The sequence below is a fragment of the Durio zibethinus genome, chromosome 20, assembly GCF_047325235.1.
Source record: "Durio zibethinus cultivar Kanyao isolate XHJ-2024 chromosome 20, ASM4732523v1, whole genome shotgun sequence".
Lineage (NCBI taxonomy): Eukaryota > Viridiplantae > Streptophyta > Magnoliopsida > Malvales > Malvaceae > Durio > Durio zibethinus.
In genome coordinates, this window is record NC_143181.1 from 1,021,300 (window position 1) to 1,041,920 (window position 20,621).

General features: G+C 31.9%; 2 protein-coding genes and 1 pseudogene across 2 annotated transcripts; all 3 read right to left on the minus strand.

Annotated features, from left to right (window-relative positions):
* Window positions 1-2,969: 2,969 nt before the first annotated feature.
* Window positions 2,970-6,079, minus strand: LOC111315832 (GDSL esterase/lipase At1g23500-like). The gene is made up of 4 exons (XM_089749031.1): window positions 6,056-6,079; window positions 3,605-3,806; window positions 3,073-3,194; window positions 2,970-2,978 (listed from the first exon to the last, which is right to left on the minus strand). Exons 1-4 carry the CDS (start codon window positions 6,077-6,079, stop codon window positions 2,970-2,972), a joined length of 357 nt encoding a protein of 118 aa, XP_089605157.1.
* Window positions 6,080-7,469: 1,390 nt separating this feature from the next.
* Window positions 7,470-8,917, minus strand: LOC111315833 (GDSL esterase/lipase EXL3 pseudogene; annotated as a pseudogene).
* A 5,664-nt stretch (window positions 8,918-14,581) lies between these two features.
* On the minus strand, window positions 14,582-19,309 carry LOC111315283 (protein FREE1-like). Its single transcript, XM_022916892.2, has 10 exons — window positions 18,240-19,309; window positions 17,910-17,996; window positions 17,675-17,806; window positions 16,707-16,838; window positions 16,255-16,320; window positions 16,054-16,164; window positions 15,503-15,595; window positions 15,361-15,394; window positions 15,012-15,082; window positions 14,582-14,922 (listed from the first exon to the last, which is right to left on the minus strand). The coding sequence occupies exons 1-10, from the start codon at window positions 19,212-19,214 to the stop codon at window positions 14,845-14,847; spliced, it is 1,779 nt and encodes a 592-aa protein (XP_022772627.2). The 5' UTR covers window positions 19,215-19,309; the 3' UTR covers window positions 14,582-14,844.
* Between the last annotated feature and the right edge of the window lie 1,312 nt (window positions 19,310-20,621).

The window sequence follows — 20,621 nt, forward strand, 5'->3', positions numbered from 1 at the left end:
GAAACTGCCTAGGATATTTTATCTGCGCTGGATTTTTGTTAGGAGCTATTGTAAAGAAAGATATGATATTTTGACTAGTATTTTGATACTAGGTGGCTAATGGGGTTTCATAATCATTTCATATAGATTGATGAGAAAGAAAGAGATGAAAGAAGACAAAAGAAATTTAGGTTTCAAAAGTGGTAATTTTCTTCATGGTGATGTCACCTTTCAATTATTATCACGTCCTTTGAAATCCTCTTTTCATGGTGAAGAACAATTCACCCAACAAAAATGTTTTGCAATCTCTGTTCTAAAATTCCACAAATGGACAAACAGCAACTTTAAGGTTCAGACACACTTTTTGTTTTTTATTTATATATGTAATTTAATTATGCTACTTTTCCAACTATACATGAATTATACTTGTAAGAATTTAAGTTACATGTTTTGTTCATTTTATTTGTATTAATCTTCACTATTGAATTTTCGTGAATATAATACTACTTGACATAAGTATATAAGATTGTATATAACAATTTTAGTGAATTTAATGCACTTCTGGCACATTTGCTATTATGAAGATCAGTTCAAGGGATGGTGCTAAGGCTTTCTCCCACGTCAACTCAACAAAGTGATACAGCAACTCATCTCAAATGGAGCTCGAGGCTCTGAATCCATTCATGTTTTTGAGATTTGTGTATATCAAGTTGGCACAATCTTGCCTACGACAGCACCAACAAAGTATAAACCAGCACCTAACATAGCATATTTCTCATCTAGAGGTCCTTCAACCATCCCTAAGAATATTCTCAAGGCAAATCCTCTTCAATTTTACAGAACTTATTTCTTCCTAAGCTGATATTGATAAAGTTATATGATTGAATGTCTTGCAGCACCTGGAGTTGACATTCTTGCAGCGTGGATAGGGTCTGACATAGTTGAGGTTCCTAAAGGCAAAGACCCGCCACTGTATAAAGTGATCTCAGAAAAATTCCATGGCATGCATGCCCACATGTTTCTGGGATTGGCACCACAGTCAAATCAAGAAACCCTATATGAAGTCCCTCTGTAATCAGGTCAGCCATTATGACAAGAAGTGAGGAACTGACAAGCAAAACGACACTTACATTTACATGTCTAAGTCTGGTTTTCGACCAATCTATGACAGCATTCAACCGATTTACAGCAACTCAAATAAATAATTTGAAAGCCCCAATTACGATTGAGAAAGGTATAGCAGCTACATCTTATGATTTCGGTGCAGGGGAGTTAACAGGACCAGGTAAAGCATTGATCTTATTAATTATCCATAAATAGTGATTTCCAATTTCAATGAAATAGCAGGCAGGAAAGTTGACAGAACCCTTACAAATGTTGCCAAGATGCTAAAACAGGAGATGTTGCAGGCCTAGATGTTCAAGCGGTCCCAGGCAAACTGCAATTCAAGAACAATGGTGAGAAGTCATCTTACCAAGCGAGCTGCTCAGTCACATATCCGCTTAAAAAGGATGGTATTTGGATCCAAGACATGGTCATACGGAAAATACGAAGTAGAAATCCATTTTCTATAAGCAGTAAAAACGGTAACTAGGTGCTACTACGATGAAACTCAAGTTTCGGGCTCATGCGGCATCAAGATTTGAGAATAGAATTATTCGATATTTTAGATTAGTTTAATTATTATGGTTCACATTAATTTGTGACGTATTATTCATTTCAATCATTTTAATCTCACGGTTTTGTCTCACAAAAAATATTTTATAAAGAGAAGGTAGTGTGAATCTTTATATCTCTGATATCACTTGTCAGAGCTAAGACTTGAGCTCCACACTCATGCAACACCAAAACCCGAATATAAACTCATCCGACATCTCAAATCAGCTTAACTATCACGGTTCATAACAACTTATGAGATATATACGCTTCGACTTCCTTGACCTCACGATTTTATCATACAAAAGATATCTCACATAAAAAAAGTGTGAACCCTTATATCTTATGATTAACTCTAATACACAGATAATATGTAATTCGTGACTTTTTTTTTAGGACTGTGACACTACAATCTTAATAATATTAGGCTTGCCTTGAATCTCGTAACTTTATATTGAAAGTTGAATAAAATTATAAAAATTGAGAGTTTAACTTGTATTTCACATCAAAAATTTAATAAAAATATAAAGAATTTCACTTTTATACATTAGATATTTAGGTTTTAATTTGATATTTTTCGATAGTTAAACAACAAAAAAATAATTGAATAAGTAGGTTATTAAAAATATATTATTAAGTTTTAGGTTAAATTTTAAGAAAAAAATTTTTGATGATTTTTTTTATTTCTAAAAATCTGTAAAGATTTATTTATCAATTGATTGAATTTAAAATAAATCATTTTAAATTAAACTAAAATATTTATATTTGTGTATTTTTATTTTCGTTTTAAACATACTCTATTATTTATATGTTGATGCTGCACATGGTGTTGATTTCCCTATAAATAAGCATCGAGTAATGTGTACAACATACATAAGAAAACTGCAGGATCTCAATCCTACTGTATATATGATTAAAAGCTCTTCCACCTTTACACTATATTTGGGTCGCAGGAAAAGGAAAGAAAAGAAAATAAAGAAAAGTAACGAAAAAAAAAAAAATTTAGATAAATTTTTAATTTAAAATAAAAAAATTAATAATCCTTAATTTTTTTGTAATTTTTATTTTTTTAATACTCTAATTTGAAAAAAAAAATAAAGAAAAAATGTTAAAAATTTTTTATTTTTATAAAAAAAAATTTATTATATCAAAAAATACTCTAAAATTATAGACAATGAAATATTATAATTAAAAAAAATTATTCTAATAAATTATTTTTTAATCAAATAATGATTATTAAAATTTTTTATTAATTTTAATTATTCAAATAAAATTTTTTTTTATTTTTTTATTAATATTTATCTAAGTATCGCGTTAATTTAACGTAATCTTCCCTATTCTCCCTATATGTTCCAAATCAATGCATGTAAAACCGCATCGAAGAAACAGATTATAATTAATCATATATTAACATTAGAACGGTAAGACAAGACATACCATTTTGGCTGTTAGTTCGTCCAATCCTGAACCAGCTGAAGCAAAGCATACGCCGGTTGCAAGATCTTCCCTTGGAAAATTTGGGTCAAGATATGCTGGCAATGGAAATTTAATTCCCAAACCTTCCGTTGTTAAAGGCAGTAAACACAAAATTGAAATTTGCCTACCTTTCATTGTTAAGGTTCAAATGTGAGTGTAATATATCTCATATAAGTTGAACGCGGGATTAAAAGTGACAAATTATTAGCTTGACTTTGAGTTCAAGTGGTGTCTTTCAATGTGTTCTCGTGGCCTCAAGGATTGGAGTCTAGTTTGACGATCACAGATAGGATCAGATAAAGAACAATGAAACTGTGAGGCACTTTAAATAACCTGTTTTATGTCGGGAATTAATAGTTTGTTTTATATATAACCAAAAGGCTTAAAGTTTTATAAATAAAGATGTCACTGGCAAAACAAAATAATTAACAACTCAAGAAAGTAATGAAAGGGTTGTTTTTACGTGTAAGCAGAAGAGTAAATTATAAACTACCTATTAAGTTAGATAAAACTAATCCATTCCCATATCTTCCTGTTGCTTTTCCTCCAGCAAAGTCTCGTCCATTGGGAGGTAAATTGGCTCTTGTCATTGTAAAAAGCCAGTTGTTGTTACCCGTATCCAGTATTGAATCTCCAAATGCTATAAGAGCTGGAAATGTTTGACTTGGAGACTCCAACATCTCATGTGCTGGCTTCTACAGCAAACAAGAATAACACATAATGCAAGCACAATATTTGATGAAGCATGTCATAACGATTAGTTTGGAAAAACTTATTCATTAGACACAAAAATCATGAAGTTGTTATCAATTTTTTTTATCTAAGTATGATTAGTTATTTATGTGAATTTATCATTTCTAAGATTATCTTAAGTGTAAACTAAATATCCTTAAAAAGAATAAGTTCTAGTATACATCATCAGAACTAAGGTTCGAGAGTCGATTATTAACACTCTTTTTACCTCCAAAATTGATACCAAGTTAATCATGTGTTATCTTACTTAAGCCTTATCAAAAATGATTTTATCATGTAAATCATCAATTCCAATCATTTTATTTATTTATAAAAATGGTAGTATAAAAATTCTTTCAAAATATCAAGCATTCATGCAATAAATATTAAATCATTTCATGCAAAAATTACATGCAAATATAATACTATAAAATCATATCAAATATCTTGTAATAATATTATGCCTAGATCATGCTAAAATATTCATGCAAGAATGTCATGCAAATATATTAATTATCATGTAATAACAACAATCATGTAAATATATTATTATGCAATAATATAAAATACCATATAAATATATAAAATACCATGCAAATATGTAATCATGAAATTAAATATAATCACAAAAATATATTAGTAATTAAATATAATCATGCAATTATGCACACAATAAATATAAAAACATGCAATTAGATATCATTCAAATAGAATATTAATCATGTAATAACATATAATATCATATCATGTAATAAATATAAAATCATGCAACAATAAATAAATAAATAACTATGCAAATAAATATATTAATAATCATACAATCACATAATAAATAAATAAATAATCATGTAATTAATAATGTAAATCATGCAATTAAACATATAATCATGCAAATAAAAATATATAAACCATGCAAATAAATATGCAATTAAATATATAATCAAGCAAATAGTAATATATAAACCATACAAATAAACATGTAATTAAATACATAATCATGCAAATAATAATATATATAAATGATGCAAATAAACATGCAATTAAATATATAATCATGCAAATAAATATATTAAGCAAATAAATTATCATACAAATATAATATTAGTCATGCAAATTCATACAAAAGTAAATACCATGCAATAAATATAAAAATAAGAGTAAGCAATTAAATATTATAAAAGTTATGTAAAAATAAAAAAAAATGAAAGTAAACATTATCTCAATGGATCACGGATTTCAATATTTTTTACCTTTAAAAAACTTATACTTCTTACGATAAATCTTAACCTTCTTTCCAAAAACTTTAACTAGATCTTCTTGCAATTTTTTTTTTTTTTGCTTGATTGCTTCTTCTTTATTGATTCAAAACTTTGCCCAAATTTTCTCTTTTTTCAATAACTTATGTTTGATCTTAAAGTAAATTACTATTAGGCTCCCCTTTTGATCCCAGATTTAATGTCCTAATATAGGGATTGAATCCTTTTCGATTTGTAAGGAATTAATTCAACCAAATTTAAAATTTTTCTCCTAAGTTTATTCTCTGTGTAATCTTTTCATTTTCAATAGATTGACTTATAAGTCTTTCCAAAATTATTCAACCATTAAAATTAAAATTTGAGGTAGAATCCAAGAGTTGAATTGAATCCAAGACTTTTAATGCAAAATCTTACTTTTTTTTATTTTTACTTTTTTTTTTTTACCAATTGTTTTTGACTCTTTTGACTAAAAAAATAAAATTTAAATCAAAAATTAAATTAAAAAATTTAAATTTAAATAAAATTTAGAACTTAATCTTTGGGTCCATAACTCACTTTTTTAATTAAGACTCAATTGCACAATCAAAATTAAAATTTAAAACCCAATAAATTTAAAAGACTCCAAATAAAATAAAATGTCTACAAAACATATGGCATTTTCCAAAAATAAAAAAGAAACTTCAAATTCCAAGTGACTTATGATGTTATGTTTGTATAGAGTCTGGTATTTTTGTTTCTGGCACCCTTATATATCTAGGGTACCAAGCAATTGTAATGAAGGTTAAAAAAAGGCACCTTCTCTTATTTTTGGTCATTGATTACTTGTGATTCCCAACAATAAATCTAAAGCTGAATTTTCGGGGATGCCAAAAGGCATGTTCTTTATTACATTTTCAAAGTATAACTTTTCCTATTAGTTATACAAGTTAAGGATTTAAAGATAACTTTTAACTTACAGAGAGATGGAAAGAAGGTTCCATGTTCATCAGTCATTTGAAGGTGAAAAATGCTTGAATGTGAAGTGAACAGAGATTAACTCCTCTCAAGTTCTTGAAATAGATTAGCCATGGGAATTGCTTAAGTTGGAATTGATGCAATGCTGGGTATTTTTTGTATCACGTCGTTTTCTCTTCTATCTTTTCGAATTGTTGCAACTTTTGTTCTCTTAATTTGTTTTCCACTCTCTATAAAATAAAAAGGAAAAAGAATGTTTAATTTTCAACCTGAAAACCTAATATTTTTGGTTTGCTACATTTCCTGCCAAGTCCTCTGGCTGCTTTACATGATGACATTTACGACAAAAGGCTGGAACAGCAATGTTAACCTTCTAGCTTGCCCATTACATGGCCCATCATCCTAAACCAATTTATCTAAAGTTAGCTCTTAAATTGGAAACAGATATACTTTTATTTTTCCTAACAAAAAGAGTTTTCCTGCTGAAAAAGTGTTGGACATTACCTAAAAATATTTCATACTAATGCAATATCCAAGTGGGCAAAAAAAAAAAAAAAGCTCTTAACTTAATGAAGATCATATATATTAACTGAAAAAAATCTTTTTAATTAAAATAACTTACTAATTACTATTGATTAATGTTCATGGGTACTATTACTTAGTATTCATGGGAATAAATAACAGATAAATTATCATTTTCTCAATATATAAAATGAAAATTACATAATTATTAATAACTTAATCAGACTTGAATAAATTATAGACAATATATGGTCACAAATCCTCAAAGACCATCTTTTTATGGGGTAAAAAAAACAAAGAGAAACAGAGAGCTTTCAATTTGTTATCTTCATAATTTGAGATTTGCCTCAGAAGAATTTGCTCGTACATTTCTGAAGGACTAGGGCTACCAGGGTTCTGTATGCCCTCTCCGTCGGATGATAACTGTGCCAAAAAATATATTTAGAGACATCCGTACATGTTGATGGACTCAATCTATTGCACAAAACTGCCACCTCTATGTTCCCCGTACCACAGCAACCTTTATTTGCAACTTCATAGCCTGAAAATACCCAAATTTGAAAGGTTTTTAACGACTGTAAACTGGAGTCCAATTCAATTTCCTGGCATAAATTCAAGAAAAGAAATATTGTAGGTCTAATTATTACCATATTTTTTAGGGTTTTCAATAAGATCAAGCAGGGGATTATAGACATCTATGTACGCAAATTTTCCATCGGGCAGGCTTGTTTGGAGGGAATCCAAAACAGCATATAGCTTCTTGTTGAATAATCTAGCTGCTACGTTGTAATCGTCTGCACATTCCCTTTCAATTCCCCCTGCTAAAGTTCTTTGTGATGGCACACAGCCGATTGGTGGCGTAGTAAAAACCGCAATTCTTCGTGCTCCCAAAGCATATAGCTCCTTCATTCCAACATCATATATAAACTCAATAAATTAAACAGTAAATTCAATTTGTTGCAAAAGAAATTAATAAGTACTGTGACATTGAAGGCTTAATTACCTTTAAAAAGTCAGTGGCCGAGTTAACCATTAAATCAGTATAAGCTGGAATATCGTACTGCAACTTCATGGCACGGAGAACAAAATATGTATTGGCAATGTCGTCGGTGCCGGCTACAACTAGAAACAGACTTTTGGCGAAGATGAAATTTGTCTCTCTTCTCCAACAAGAGCTTTCAGCTTCCCTATGTATTCTTTTAAGTGATTTAACTGGTCTGACAACGGTATAACGGACTGGTATTTTGGACAAAGGTAAAAGAGAATTGGTGAGAAGAAAAAGTGGTGTTTTACATTTGAAGCAGGTAAAAGAAAAACAGTAAGGACAAGAAATTATGTACCGCTAGTTTGGGAGTCAAAAGATCATATCCAGTGCCACCAGAAGCAAAAGTTACTCCTGTTATGAGATCTTGGGGTTTCAATGTTGGATCCAGATATGCTGACACAGTATCTTTAATTGCCAATTCTTCAGCTAAAAAGAATTGAACAAAGAAAAAAAAAATTAGGATTGATGAATTGGAAAGTGAAATGTATATTAATTGATTTGAATCTATAAAGACAATGACAAGGCTATTTTCTCTCTCTACAACTGCAAAACCATTAACATACTGTATATAAAATGAAACCCTGGTATGTATAACCCAATGATTCAAATTTCTGTACTTGTTTATTACGTAACAACGAAAATTTTTATATAATTTGAGTCAAATTAAATGATTTCTATATTCTGAAATTATGTACTTCGATTATGCAGGTGGAGTCGGGATGTCCTCTTTTTTTTTTTTTCTTTATCTTTTATAATTTCCTTTTGCATTGGAGATGAAGGCAGGCAAACTCAGAAGAACTTGAAAAATTAAAGAAAATAAAGAACTCATTACTAGATTAAGATTTATGTATGAAAACTAGCTTTGTTTTCCTTCCCATTTTGAAGTACTATCACATATTTTATATATATAGTTTGTCAAGTGTTAACCCAACACATATTTTTCAGTTTGATTTTCTCTTAGATAAAGGAAGCTTTCAAAACTTGGTTGCAATACTTAAACAAGAAGATCAAGAGAGATTTCATGATAAAGTATACTACCAACTAAATCTGAAGAGATTTTTCCATTGCAAAACCTTCCTGTTGGAACTCCCCCATCAAAATCTTGCCCATAGGGGAGGAAATTGCACCTAATCAGAGTCTGAAGATCGTTGTTTCCAGCGTCAACAATCGAATCCCCGAAGACAATGACAGCAGGAACCGTTTCATTTGGTGGTAGCTTTACTAAAGCCTTGGTACTGATAAAAAGTGCAAAAACCAAAAGATGAGACAGCAAAAAGGCTAAGGAAGAAGAAGATAATCAGTTCCATGATCAAGACAGATATAGGTATTATGAATAATGATTCAAATCCCCTAAGAGATATGTTTGAGATTTGTTAAAGATTTTTTTAGGATTGGCAAGATATTATGGACAAGAAGACTTGCAAAAGAAGAATTATAAGAGAAATAAGATTCTTAATAGACAAGTTCATATGATTATAAATAAGTGAAATCTTTATAGGGTTAGATATGAGAAAAAGATGTAAGAGAGTTGTAGGATTTTGTGAAATAGACATCCCATAGGAGTACTGAGATTTTACGTCTTATAGGTGTGTTTACGTCTTATGGGTGTATATGTTTGTTTATGAGTAGACTAGAAGAAACTAAAAGGGTCTACATAGGTATGGTGCATGGAAGTGGACTAGAGGAGAATAAAATGGTCCACATAGATATGATGTATGGGTATATATAGGTATGTATTTATTTGTGTTGAAATGATGCACATGGGTTTGTGTTTTGATTGAATTGAGAATACTTTATAGGACTATAGAAGATTGAGAGTGTCTTATGAGTATTGATTGTTGAGAGGTTGTTGATTTGGTTTGTATGTTTGTAATTCTCTACAACTAGTTAATCTTATTTCTCATCCATGAACGTAGGTTGATTGGACCAAACTATGTTAAATTGTTATCTATTGTGTATTTGATTTATTGTTTGATTATGCTTCTACTGGTGTGATTGGATTGAGGTTTTTTAGCCTAACAAATGGTATCAAACCTATGATGTTCCTAAAAAGTGGTATCAGAGCCGAAAGTTCAAGAGGTGAGAAGAGCATGGTTTGAGACATGAGAAGAGGCAAGCTTAGAGGAGTTCAATTCAAAGAAAAAGTTTAAGTTCGTGTTTTGAAGATTGATTTGCATGAAACGTAAAAGCACACAAGAAAAATTATTGTGAGACTTCTATTGCAAGTAAAGTCAGGCATGTCTAGCATAGAGACAGATGATTGATGAAATTTGAGTCAAGATAGAGATTGTTAGTAATAATGACTTAAATCTCATAGGAGATCTGTTTGGGATTTGTTAGATATTTTTTTAAGATTGGCCAGATATTACTTGATGGACAAGAAGACTTGCAAAAAAAGAATTCTAAAAGAATGAAGATTCTTAATAGACAAGTTTGACTGGTAGGAGAAGAATTTTAAGAGAAAATGGATTCTTAATAGGCAAATTTATATGATTATAAATAAGTGAAGTCTCTATAAGATTAGGTGTGAGAAAAAAATGTAAGAAAGTTGTAAGATTTTGTGAGACAGATATCTCATAGAAGTATTAGGGTTTTATGTCTTATAGGTGTGTATGTTTATTTGTGAGTGGACTAAAGAGACTGAAAGGATTCACATAGGTATGGTGCATGAAAGTGGACTAGAAGAGACTGAAAGGGTCCACATAAATATGATGTATGGGTATATATGGGTATGCATTTGTTTATGTTGAAAAGGTGCACATGGGTTTGTGTTTTGATTGAGTTGAAAATACTTTATAGGATTAAAGGATATTGAGAGTGTCTTATGAGTATTGATTGTTAAGAGGTTGTTGATTTGATTTGTATGTTTGTAATTATTTATAATTAGTGAATCTTGTTTCTCATCCATGGATGTAAGTCGATTGGATCGAATCACGTTAAATTGTTATTTATTGTGTGTTTAATTCATTGTTTGATTATGCTTTCGTTGGTATAATTGGATTGAGGCTTTTTAGCTTAACAAGTGATATCAAAGCTATAATGATCCCTAACAATAGGATCTTAAGAAAATTTTTTTTATATATTCAACTTAATAATTAGGTGAAAGAACAAAGGGAAGAATCGAAGAGGATGGTTTGTCTTCCCACTCATCTCTCTCAGCTTATTTATACATGCAAATGGGAGAATTACATTCAATGCTCAGGCATGATATAAGAAATAGGAGGGATCCTAGTGGAAATTCATTTTCGTAAAGCACAGGCAACTTTGTTAAGTAGTATGCTATCATAAATATTAAAACTCCTTTTCCTCATTTTTTTTAAAACAAAAAATAATGAATTTCGAGTCGAAAATATTTGTTACTAAAAATCTGAAACAAATAATTAACCAACACACAATGATAATTAATCAGAGTCCTATATTCATATTTAATTATTCATTACTCATGATTGATTATACTCTAAATTGTTCTTAATCAATATGATGACTTACATGGTAGCTTTATGAACCAAAACCAGGTTTTGTGTATTCAGTGAGATATATATGGGAAAAAGAATAAATAAAAAAGATAAGGCAAATTTAAGGGCCCCAAATTTAGCCATTAGCCACAGGATATAAAGGGCAAATTATCGTCCCAATCCACTACCGCTAACTGCCCTTAATCACTCCTTGCCTCTTCCAATTTTTTTTTTTTTCTCTTTTGTACATCCGTCGAGCTCAAGCACCTTAACATTTGGGTCTTACGGCACTTTTTCCTTTATGACGTCAACTTCGTCTACAATAAGGGAAAAATAAACGGTCATTGACAAATCGGTATTACAGTATAAGGATTAAAGTTTTATTTTTAAAAAGCGATAATATATAAGCATAAAAAAAATTAAAATTACAAGAGTTATAATGATTCATTCTTGAGGTGAGAGTTACATTCACTAGTAATCGTCGTAAATTTTTAATATAAAAAAATATACAATATGATAATAAACCGAATTTATTTTGCATAGAAACAATTAACGTCAAGATAATAATTAATTTTTACTCATATAAACACATTGTAATGGGGATGTAGCAAGCAAGCTAGTTGGAGACTCAAATTATTCTTCACTATAAACTCTAGACTCTCTTTAGTTGCTAATGGTTTATATGTATATATATATATATATATATACTTTTAACCTCTTAACTTCAATCTATTTAACTCATCCGATGAAATATTATACTTTTAAATCTTCTTAAATTTATAATTTTAAAAATTCTATCCAATGTATCTCAACTGAGCATAACCTTTAGCTCAGTTGACTAGTAGCTACTAGTTTATTGTTACAGTAACACTAGCATTTTTTATGATGCTTCCAAATTAAGATTTCCTTGCGGAATCAATGACAGAAAGGCAGCAAATTCTTCATTAATATAACTTATATGCAAGGAATTAGTCCTATGCGATGGCTTTCTTATTAATTATGGATTGATTCTATCTAAAGCATTCATCAGTAATACACAAATTCAATGCATTATGATCAATTACGTATATATTTTCCTAACAAAATTTTTTCCCCGACCTTCGTTTGTCTCCATTCGTTTTAATCTTATCATGGAAATCTTGGTGTGGATCATTAATTTTCACTCAAAACACCTTTTTTTCTATGTTTCCATTTTTTTTTTGTTGGCTTGAAGAGGGGGAGAGGGGGGTTGGATGGGGTTCAATTTGTAAAAGCAACAATGCATACTACAAATTATTATTACAGGTTAATTTACAGCTATAGAAATATGGGACTGGCATTAAACAATAAAGAAATCTATTCCCAGCCAAGCCAACAAAAAGAGAAACAAAAGAAGTTAGTCTGATAAAGCAGAAGGATAAGCATTTACCAACTAAACATAGTTTTAAAGCATATATATATTCAAGACAAACAATTGATCTCCTTTAAGACGACTGAAGCCACATATCTGTGACAGATGGAGAGATTGTTTTGAACCGAGTAAAAAAGTGAATGGCTGGTGACAGAAAGGTTTGATGATCTCGTGTCAACGTGGCTTTTACTTCATGCAGGTTGGTGGTCTACCCTGCATGAAAGGCAATCCCCTCTCAAAAACTTCAGTAACGGAAAAAACGAATTCTAATTTTCAAAAGATTAACTCCCAAAGAGATACTTCACTTCATCAATGGCTTGCACATATGTCTACCACTACAGGAGTTTGGATCTTTAGTGGTGTTGTTTTAACGTTTAGTGATATTTATAAATGCTAATAAAATATTTACAATGTTTACCAAAAATGTCACAAGAGTATCGGTTATACCTGCGTTGAAAAAAATAACGACATTTTATAAGAAATATCGTTAATTTAGCGACGTCTATAAGCATAATCATCACTAATTTAATGGCATTTGCATTAGATAAATACCGTTAATTTAGTGACGTTTATATCATAAAACGTCACTCTATTTAATAGTGTTTATAAGGATAATCACTAGTGGTGTTTATATCAAAAAAGCACCACTAAATTAACAACATTTTATGATACAAACGCCGTTAATTTTAACAGCATACCTTGCCTTTGTTTGGTGAACAACAATAACTGACTCTTAGATAATTACTATTCATATAAATCTTAATTTGGATCATTACAACTATTCATATATATATATATATATATGTTAGAAAATTTAAGAAAATAAAAATAATAAAAAAGAAGAAATATGGTTTTGAGGCGTAAATAACATTATTTAAAAGGTAATTATATTTATAAGATATAATAAAACCTTAAAAAAAAATTTAACTCAGAAGTAATGAAATTGGTCAAGCAGAAAAATCTATTTATAATAAATGAATAGTTACCAATCAAATCAATTCAAAAAATCATGATATTTTGTATAATTTTTTTTTAAATAAACTTTATTTAAACAATTATGTTTTCATGTTTATATATATTTATTCGGATTATCATGTTTTTCTCTGTTCAAAAATGCTTGTTTAGAATTAGTAATATTCTGAAACTAAAAAAAAAATAATAAAAATTTTAAAAAATTAAATCTATTTACTAAATAAACCCAAATAAATATATCACATTTTAAACTATCAACAATACATATATATATATTGATGATATATGTATTTGACAATAAATTAAATAACTAATTTACGCACCTAAATGAAAAATTAAAACAAAAAGAGCATCTATTTGTATGTAATTAAAAAAAATCATCATTCGTACATTTTGACACAATTATTAGTGTGTGATTTCTTTTTTCAAAGAGTAAAGTTCAAATCTTTGTTTCTTAGTTCAAAAGAAAATTATTCTCACATTACATACTAATCAAAAGTCAATCATTGGCATGAACATTCTCATCTTATTCATTTGATGATTAATGAGTTTAGTTTTAGCATTGAGGTTGCTTAATATAAATTTTTTCCTTTTTCTCATTTTCAATATTTCCACATTGTGGACATCCTTTGGCTAACATTGCTGCCAACATTCAGATATTTTGACCTTCAAATTTTTTTTACCTTTAGGAATTGGGATACCTTCAACTTCAAGAACAATAGGTTATCCACCTCAAGCTCGCTACAGCTACAGATATACTAGGACTGCAAGCCGTCAAATGGTTCAAAATGTCTCCTCCGATTTGTCATGTGGTTAAATTTAGACATGGCTTCGATTATTATATCATAAAAATATGGATAACGTTGGACGCAATGATGATGACAACAATGAGCTCAGTATAGTGTTCATTTGCAATGATGATCACTGTGGGCTAATCTTTTATATATGGGTGGCTGTTGTTGGCCATCGAACTGCTTCGGCCGGACCTTTATTTTTTAATTTTCTTTGTTAAAGCGGCAGTCTTGGGCCGCATGAAATCTATTATCCATTCCACATACGCATTTAAACCAAGATTAACATAATCATTATCATTAATTAAAGTTACCTTCTTAAACTAAAAAGGAGAAAGAAAACAAGCACAAAATGGCCAGGGAAACACTCTAGTAATTCTAATAATGATCTGTTAGTTTTTATACAGACATGACTGAGATTCACACAAAGTTCAGATACTCAAATAAATTGAAAAGATGACAAGTCAACCAGGTTTTAGTCTTTTAGAACAAAGAAATGGTAATACACAAAACTAATCCATATTATTATTAATAATGAAAACCTCAAGCATGAATGAAATCAACGAGAAATTAATTGAGAAAATTAAGAGCCTTGGTTGGTGATAAAGGCCAAAGATCAATGGGCACTGACAAGGAAAGGATGCTGGCAAACCCCACATTCAATGGTCTCTGAACCCGAGCTGGGAACTTGGACCTGCAACAATTCTCAAATCAGACAAAACTGCAACAACATTTGAAAATAAGCTTGCAATCCAGAAATGATGCCACACATGGATTACACACCTGCAAATGAACGGTGCAGGTAGGACACTCAACTTCCTTCATCCGCCTACCAGATCCATCGGACTTGGAGCCTGACAAAATAAAACCGTTTAAGACAGGTCAGAGTAATTGTACACTTCCCCTATTTACTAAATGTGCACTAGAACTGATCCAACCACGACTCTTCACCTTGCCAAATTGGTCATGGGGGTTAATCCTATGTGCTTCTATTATTCAAGCAAGGCTTTAAGCTGAACATATATGTAACCTCTTGCATTTTGTTATACTAATAGAATAATGTACATATATATGTATATGCAAGTAACTTCTTTCACAGTAATGAGACAACATTCCGGGTACAAGAAATTACCTGATGATGCTCTGCGATTTTTTTCCATCTCCTCCTGTCATAAGTCATCACAATCAGACAATTAATGGAAATAACTTAGCCAGATTCTCATAATTAATTTATGATCAACACCAAAATCATTAAGTTTATAACAAATGCATACCTGAAGCTTCCTAGCAAGATCCTCATGACTCTGTAATCCAGCAGGTTTACTTGCTGCTTCCTTAGCATTACTCAGCCTCTGAGTCACTTCAGCCTATAACAGAACAATAAGAACAAATGATAAAGAATATCGGCCAAGCCCAACAGAAATTTTACATATGACGATTCCTTTCTCAAGAAAAATGAAATGAAAGGAAAGGAACTATGAACAACATAAACATTCTTTCCTTCTTTCAGCAAACAACTAAGAACAAATGTTCATTCTTTCCAGCACTCAACCTTCCTTGAACTGCCTAATCAAATTCAGTTGCCTCAACCACTTAACAGAGTTCTATAACCACTACACACAAAAGCTTTAAAGAGTCGGGAAAATATTTCTTGGTAAACCACAGGAAAAAAGATACTAGTTAACCTTCATGGCTCTGCCATAGGTCAGACACCAGACATAAATGCCTTACTCTTGTGCTAAGTTCTGAAAAACATAAACAGGAGAAACCATCACAGAAACTATTTTGCTATGATAGTGGGTGAGAAACAGATTGATAAGCATACCATGCATCGGTCACAAACCCTAACTGGTTGAGAATTCTCATCAGCATTTAGAGCGATTCTACCATGGGTACACTTGTCACAGAAAATGTCCCCACAGTTCCTGCAGTGGTGCTGAAAAGAGAGAGGACGAAGAGCATTAAATTTAAATGATAAAGAAAGGCAAGCAGGGAACCTTTTTCATAAACTGTGGTAATGATGTACCTTGCGCACAAAAGCCCCAAAATCAGTTCCACATGCAGTGCACTTTGAAACAGCTTCATCAGGGACCTAACCAGAAAAAGAATATATAGATAAGCCAGACGGATTGAAAAAAAAAATGAGTGGATGGTTATCAGAAAGGACATTATTAAGGCAAACAACGCAATTGCTTGATACAATATGTGGTGGCCTGCGGGCATAGAAAAAAAAAAATGTGAAAACATTTGAACTAATTATAGAACCCCAAAAATGAATTTTATATATTCAAAAGCCTGTTCCCAATAGCAACTATGAAATCCACACTCTAAAAGGTTAGCGTAGACATCAGATAGATAAGATGGGTCTAGCACCTCCTCTTCCCCAATCACCAAACTTTTAAATATGCTTTTATTTGACCTGCAATTTGCAGAAGAAAGAAAAACAAAAAATATCTTCCTTAGAACTCTAATTTTTACCCAATAATCTTTCTCCTCAATGCCAGGCTTTATCAAGTTCATCCAATCAGCAAATCCTTTTTTCTTTTCTGCAGGTTGCTCAATAGTCTTTAGAGATTCAGGGGGCCGACTTCTCACACCCATCTCCTTGATCTGCAATCAGAAGGGGAAAGAATGCGGTCATCAAGAAACATCCAACTTACACATGCAAAGGCATACACATCTTATGTAATAATCAGAGGACAAGAAATGAAAAAGAATCAATTCATACAAGTTTGAGGATTGAAACGAAAGAAAACAACAAAGAATCAGAAGAAAAACATTTTGACCCTCAAACACACGAAATGCACATAAGCCTACAGACCACAGGCTACAGGCTACAGGCACCTGATAACAGCAGCATGACAATCCTCCATATATTTCACATGACTAAGAGGCTAATTATTTTACAAATATAGAGCACTGTGAATAAACTACATTTTTTCCATTGCACTTTTGGCTCTCTTCTGATAGGCACTTACGTCAAATTCCTAATGGCCATTTCAAGGGAAATGAAATTATTCCTGCAGATTATATTTTTCTAAAGCTAGAAAAAACCATGCACAATGATACTTCTTTATGTTCCTCCTCCTGACACCTGAACAGAGATGAATTGATTTTGTGCATGTGTCTTTCTGCAAATAAACAAATTAATTACCACATCTGTATTCACTCTTTTAAGTCAGTTTTAGTCCATTTGCAACTATGCAGAATCCATCCAAAGTATAACTCTAGATTCCACGCTAAGAATGAAGAAAACCAACTTCATGATATATACAACTACGAGCAACGACTTTTTTTTCTAAATGCACAATTGAAACATTATAGGTATGGATTGAGAATATACTAACCAAAACCTCTTCCACCACCCCCAACAGAAGTAGGTAGACAATGATTAAACAGTTAAATCTCATCAGAAATTAAGAAAGTTATGATTCTATGACACTAACCTGTACAGTTGCAGCTGTTACAATATCCAGAAGGGTGTTTGTCGTGTAACTGTTTGATTGCAACCTGATCCGTCTTGGTTCAATGTCAACAGAGCTCTTGGACCAGAATGCCAATGTAGATGAGTCCATCACCTACATTAGAAGAAAATATATTTTTTATTGCAATGCCAATCATTAACAGAAAGAAAAACATAAGGGGAAGGAAGAAAATTAAAAACCATACTGGGCAACTTACTTCACATCTTGTGATGCTCTCTAGAGGATATATTCTCAACGTTCGACTGGTACCAGGGTCAAGCATTCGGATACCATCTAAACCAATCTGACACCAGAAAATTAAGCTATATCACGAGTTCAAAGTACTGGATGATATATAAGGGGACTAGCGTACACAATTATCCATTAATAATATCAATAAGAACTACAATGTTGATAAACCATACAGAACTACAAAAACCTTCAAAGCATTTTAACCATTCAGTTCATATGCACGCATAATTCAACATAGTTGAACTTAGATGCCAGAAACTTCATCTCTCCAACCAAAAGAAAACCTATAAATTACCTGGCAAAGTATATCCATAGGGCCATGTCCTCCACCTTCAGACAACAACTTAACCCGAAACTTCTGGACCCCACTCTTTACATCTTGCTGGGTCTCTGCCTTTGGAACCGCCTTCACCATCTTAACAGAAGCAGAAGCAGAAGCTGAACCTGAACCTGACCCACCCGACGAGTCCTTACCAGAAGGGAAATTAATAGACCGCCCATAATCATCGAATTGAACCCAAGTCGACGATTTTGGAGCTGTGCCACGTGCCCCATATGGCTCCACCTTTCCTCCTTCATAAGCATAAACCCCGTCACCGTATCCACCATCATCACCGAACCGTGAATAGCTATCTGATCGCTTACCATAGAGATCGGATCCCAGATCGGATCTGCTCCGGTTATAGCCTGCTCCGAATTTATCGTCGAAATAACTGCCCCCACTGTGATCTAATTTCATCGAATTATCATAGGGGTTGTCGTATGCAGGAGGGACAGTGGATACTGATGATCCTATTTGGCTATATGGGGCTGAATAGTAAGGCGGATTAGGGTTGAGATTAGGGTTTGGCGGAATAGGGCCATAGCTAGAAGTTGTCTGATGCTGATCATAAGGCTGGTAATAAGTTGGCTGGGAAGTCGGTGGCTGAGAGGGAACATGTGAATCATAAGACTGGAAAGAAGGAGCAGCGGCTGCCGACGTTGGCGCGATGGGTTGCTGATTGAAAGACGATTGCGAAGTTAGCGTCGGTGCCGGTGCAGGAGCGTAAGAGGGAGCGGTGGGAGGGACGGGATCAGGATTTTGGGAATAGGGAGGGTAATTTGGGGAATAAGCGGAGTAATCGGAGGAGGCGTAACCGGAGGCAAAAGGCGGGGCCGATGCGTAGGGTAGTTGGTGAAATTCGGTGGGGGTTGGACTCGGATTCGTGTTAGGGTTAGGGTTTGAAAGGTGAGGGTATTGATAATAGGAGCTGAAATCTCCTTGTTGCATCGCTGATCTACGAAAATTCTTCTCTGTTTGCTTAGGGAGAATTGGCTGTGGGTAATTCGGCAATGGATTTTCTCTTGATTCCTTCGATTGGGGATGGGGCGAGTCTACGGCGACTCGGAGACAAACAACTTGGGAAAACTTGCTGTACAATCAATGTTTTGAAATTTGGATATTATGGACACGTGGCAAGACCTTTAAGCCCAGCGGCAGTGTAAGAAAAGCTGGCCAGCCGTTGGATGATAAGATTCGAGTTTGATTGGCTTGACGCCAACATAGATGGGCCGTTTGGGCTGATGAAGCTTCTAAGGCTCAATAATCAGGGCTACTTTACTATTCTCCAAGCAACGTTTGTCTTGTAAATTTACCATCACGTCCTTGTCTCTCTCACTAAAAATATGCTAACCAAAGTTGTATTCTCGCAATTTTATACTTTTTTTTGTTTCAACGGGGAGCAAAATCCTATTACAAGGGAAGGAGAAGTTTGGTTCAAAATCAAAATTTTATGACTTTCTCGTAATTAAAAAAAAAAAAAAAAAGACCTCTTGCCCTTGAACATGTCATAAACATGGAAGTAAAGTAATGGCTTTTTATTTTATTTTTTGCTAATTAAATAAAAAATTGATACATATAATTAAATGTTCAATCTATAACAAGCACATTTTCTCTTATTTTATGTGATTGGCTCAAGCGTAGGCAATGATTAATTTGTAAATTAAAATCAAGCCTAACTCAAACATTATTTCAATGTAACTTTCTAAAGTATAATTTTAGTATTGAACACTTTGGGTGTATGAATTGGTTTGATATGTATTACATTGTTTAAAATTCAAGTTTAGAAATTAAAACAAAAAATTCAAGTTTAGAAATTAAAACAAAAAATTCAAGTTTAGATTAAACATAATATACGAAAAATTATTGTATTTACTGTCAAAAAAAATTTCTATATTTTATAAACAAATGTGACATATATCCCTTAAATCAATAACTACGCAAATCTATGCTACATGCTATATATAGATTAGATAAGGATTGTATGTCCCATGATCCAAGCCACTCTACACGTTTGGATGATTTTGAAGGTTTTGAATTTAGAGATTGAATCGTGCTTTAATGATCTTTTGATTGGAGGATTTATAGTTTAAGATTTAAGGTACCAAGTTCATTAATTTCTTTTGGTTTGAATATAAGACAACCAACCTCAAAACGTCTACCATCAGGTACTTGGACTTAAAATAATAACAATGTTCTTGCATGATAAATAAATATATTATTGCGTCAATTACTATTTGATTAAAGATATTATTACTTGAAACTGATTTAATCTACTTTACTTGTAATTCCATGTTTTAAATATCTATAATCATAAGAACAGATATAATGTAAAAGAAGTTAAAAATATAATAATAA

What these genes read in the sequence shown, in the direction of transcription:
- LOC111315832 (XM_089749031.1), bottom strand. Translation starts at nt 6,079, where the DNA reads ATGGAACCTTCTTTCCATCTCTCT. An exon ending in AACCTTCTTTCCATCTCTCT is followed by an intron (nt 3,807 to 6,055) that starts GTAAGTTAAAAG and finishes TGTTTGCTGTAG; the next exon opens with AAGCCAGCACATGAGATGTT. An exon ending in AGTTTTATCTAACTTAATAG is followed by an intron (nt 3,195 to 3,604) that starts GTAGTTTATAAT and finishes TAACAACGGAAG; the next exon opens with GTTTGGGAATTAAATTTCCA.
- LOC111315283 (XM_022916892.2), bottom strand. Translation starts at nt 19,214, where the DNA reads ATGCAACAAGGAGATTTCAGCTCCTATTATCAATACCCTCACCTTTCA. An exon ending in AGAGCATCACAAGATGTGAA is followed by an intron (nt 17,807 to 17,909) that starts GTAAGTTGCCCA and finishes CTTCTAATGTAG; the next exon opens with GTGATGGACTCATCTACATT. An exon ending in CCTGCACCGTTCATTTGCAG is followed by an intron (nt 14,923 to 15,011) that starts GTGTGTAATCCA and finishes GAATTGTTGCAG; the next exon opens with GTCCAAGTTCCCAGCTCGGG.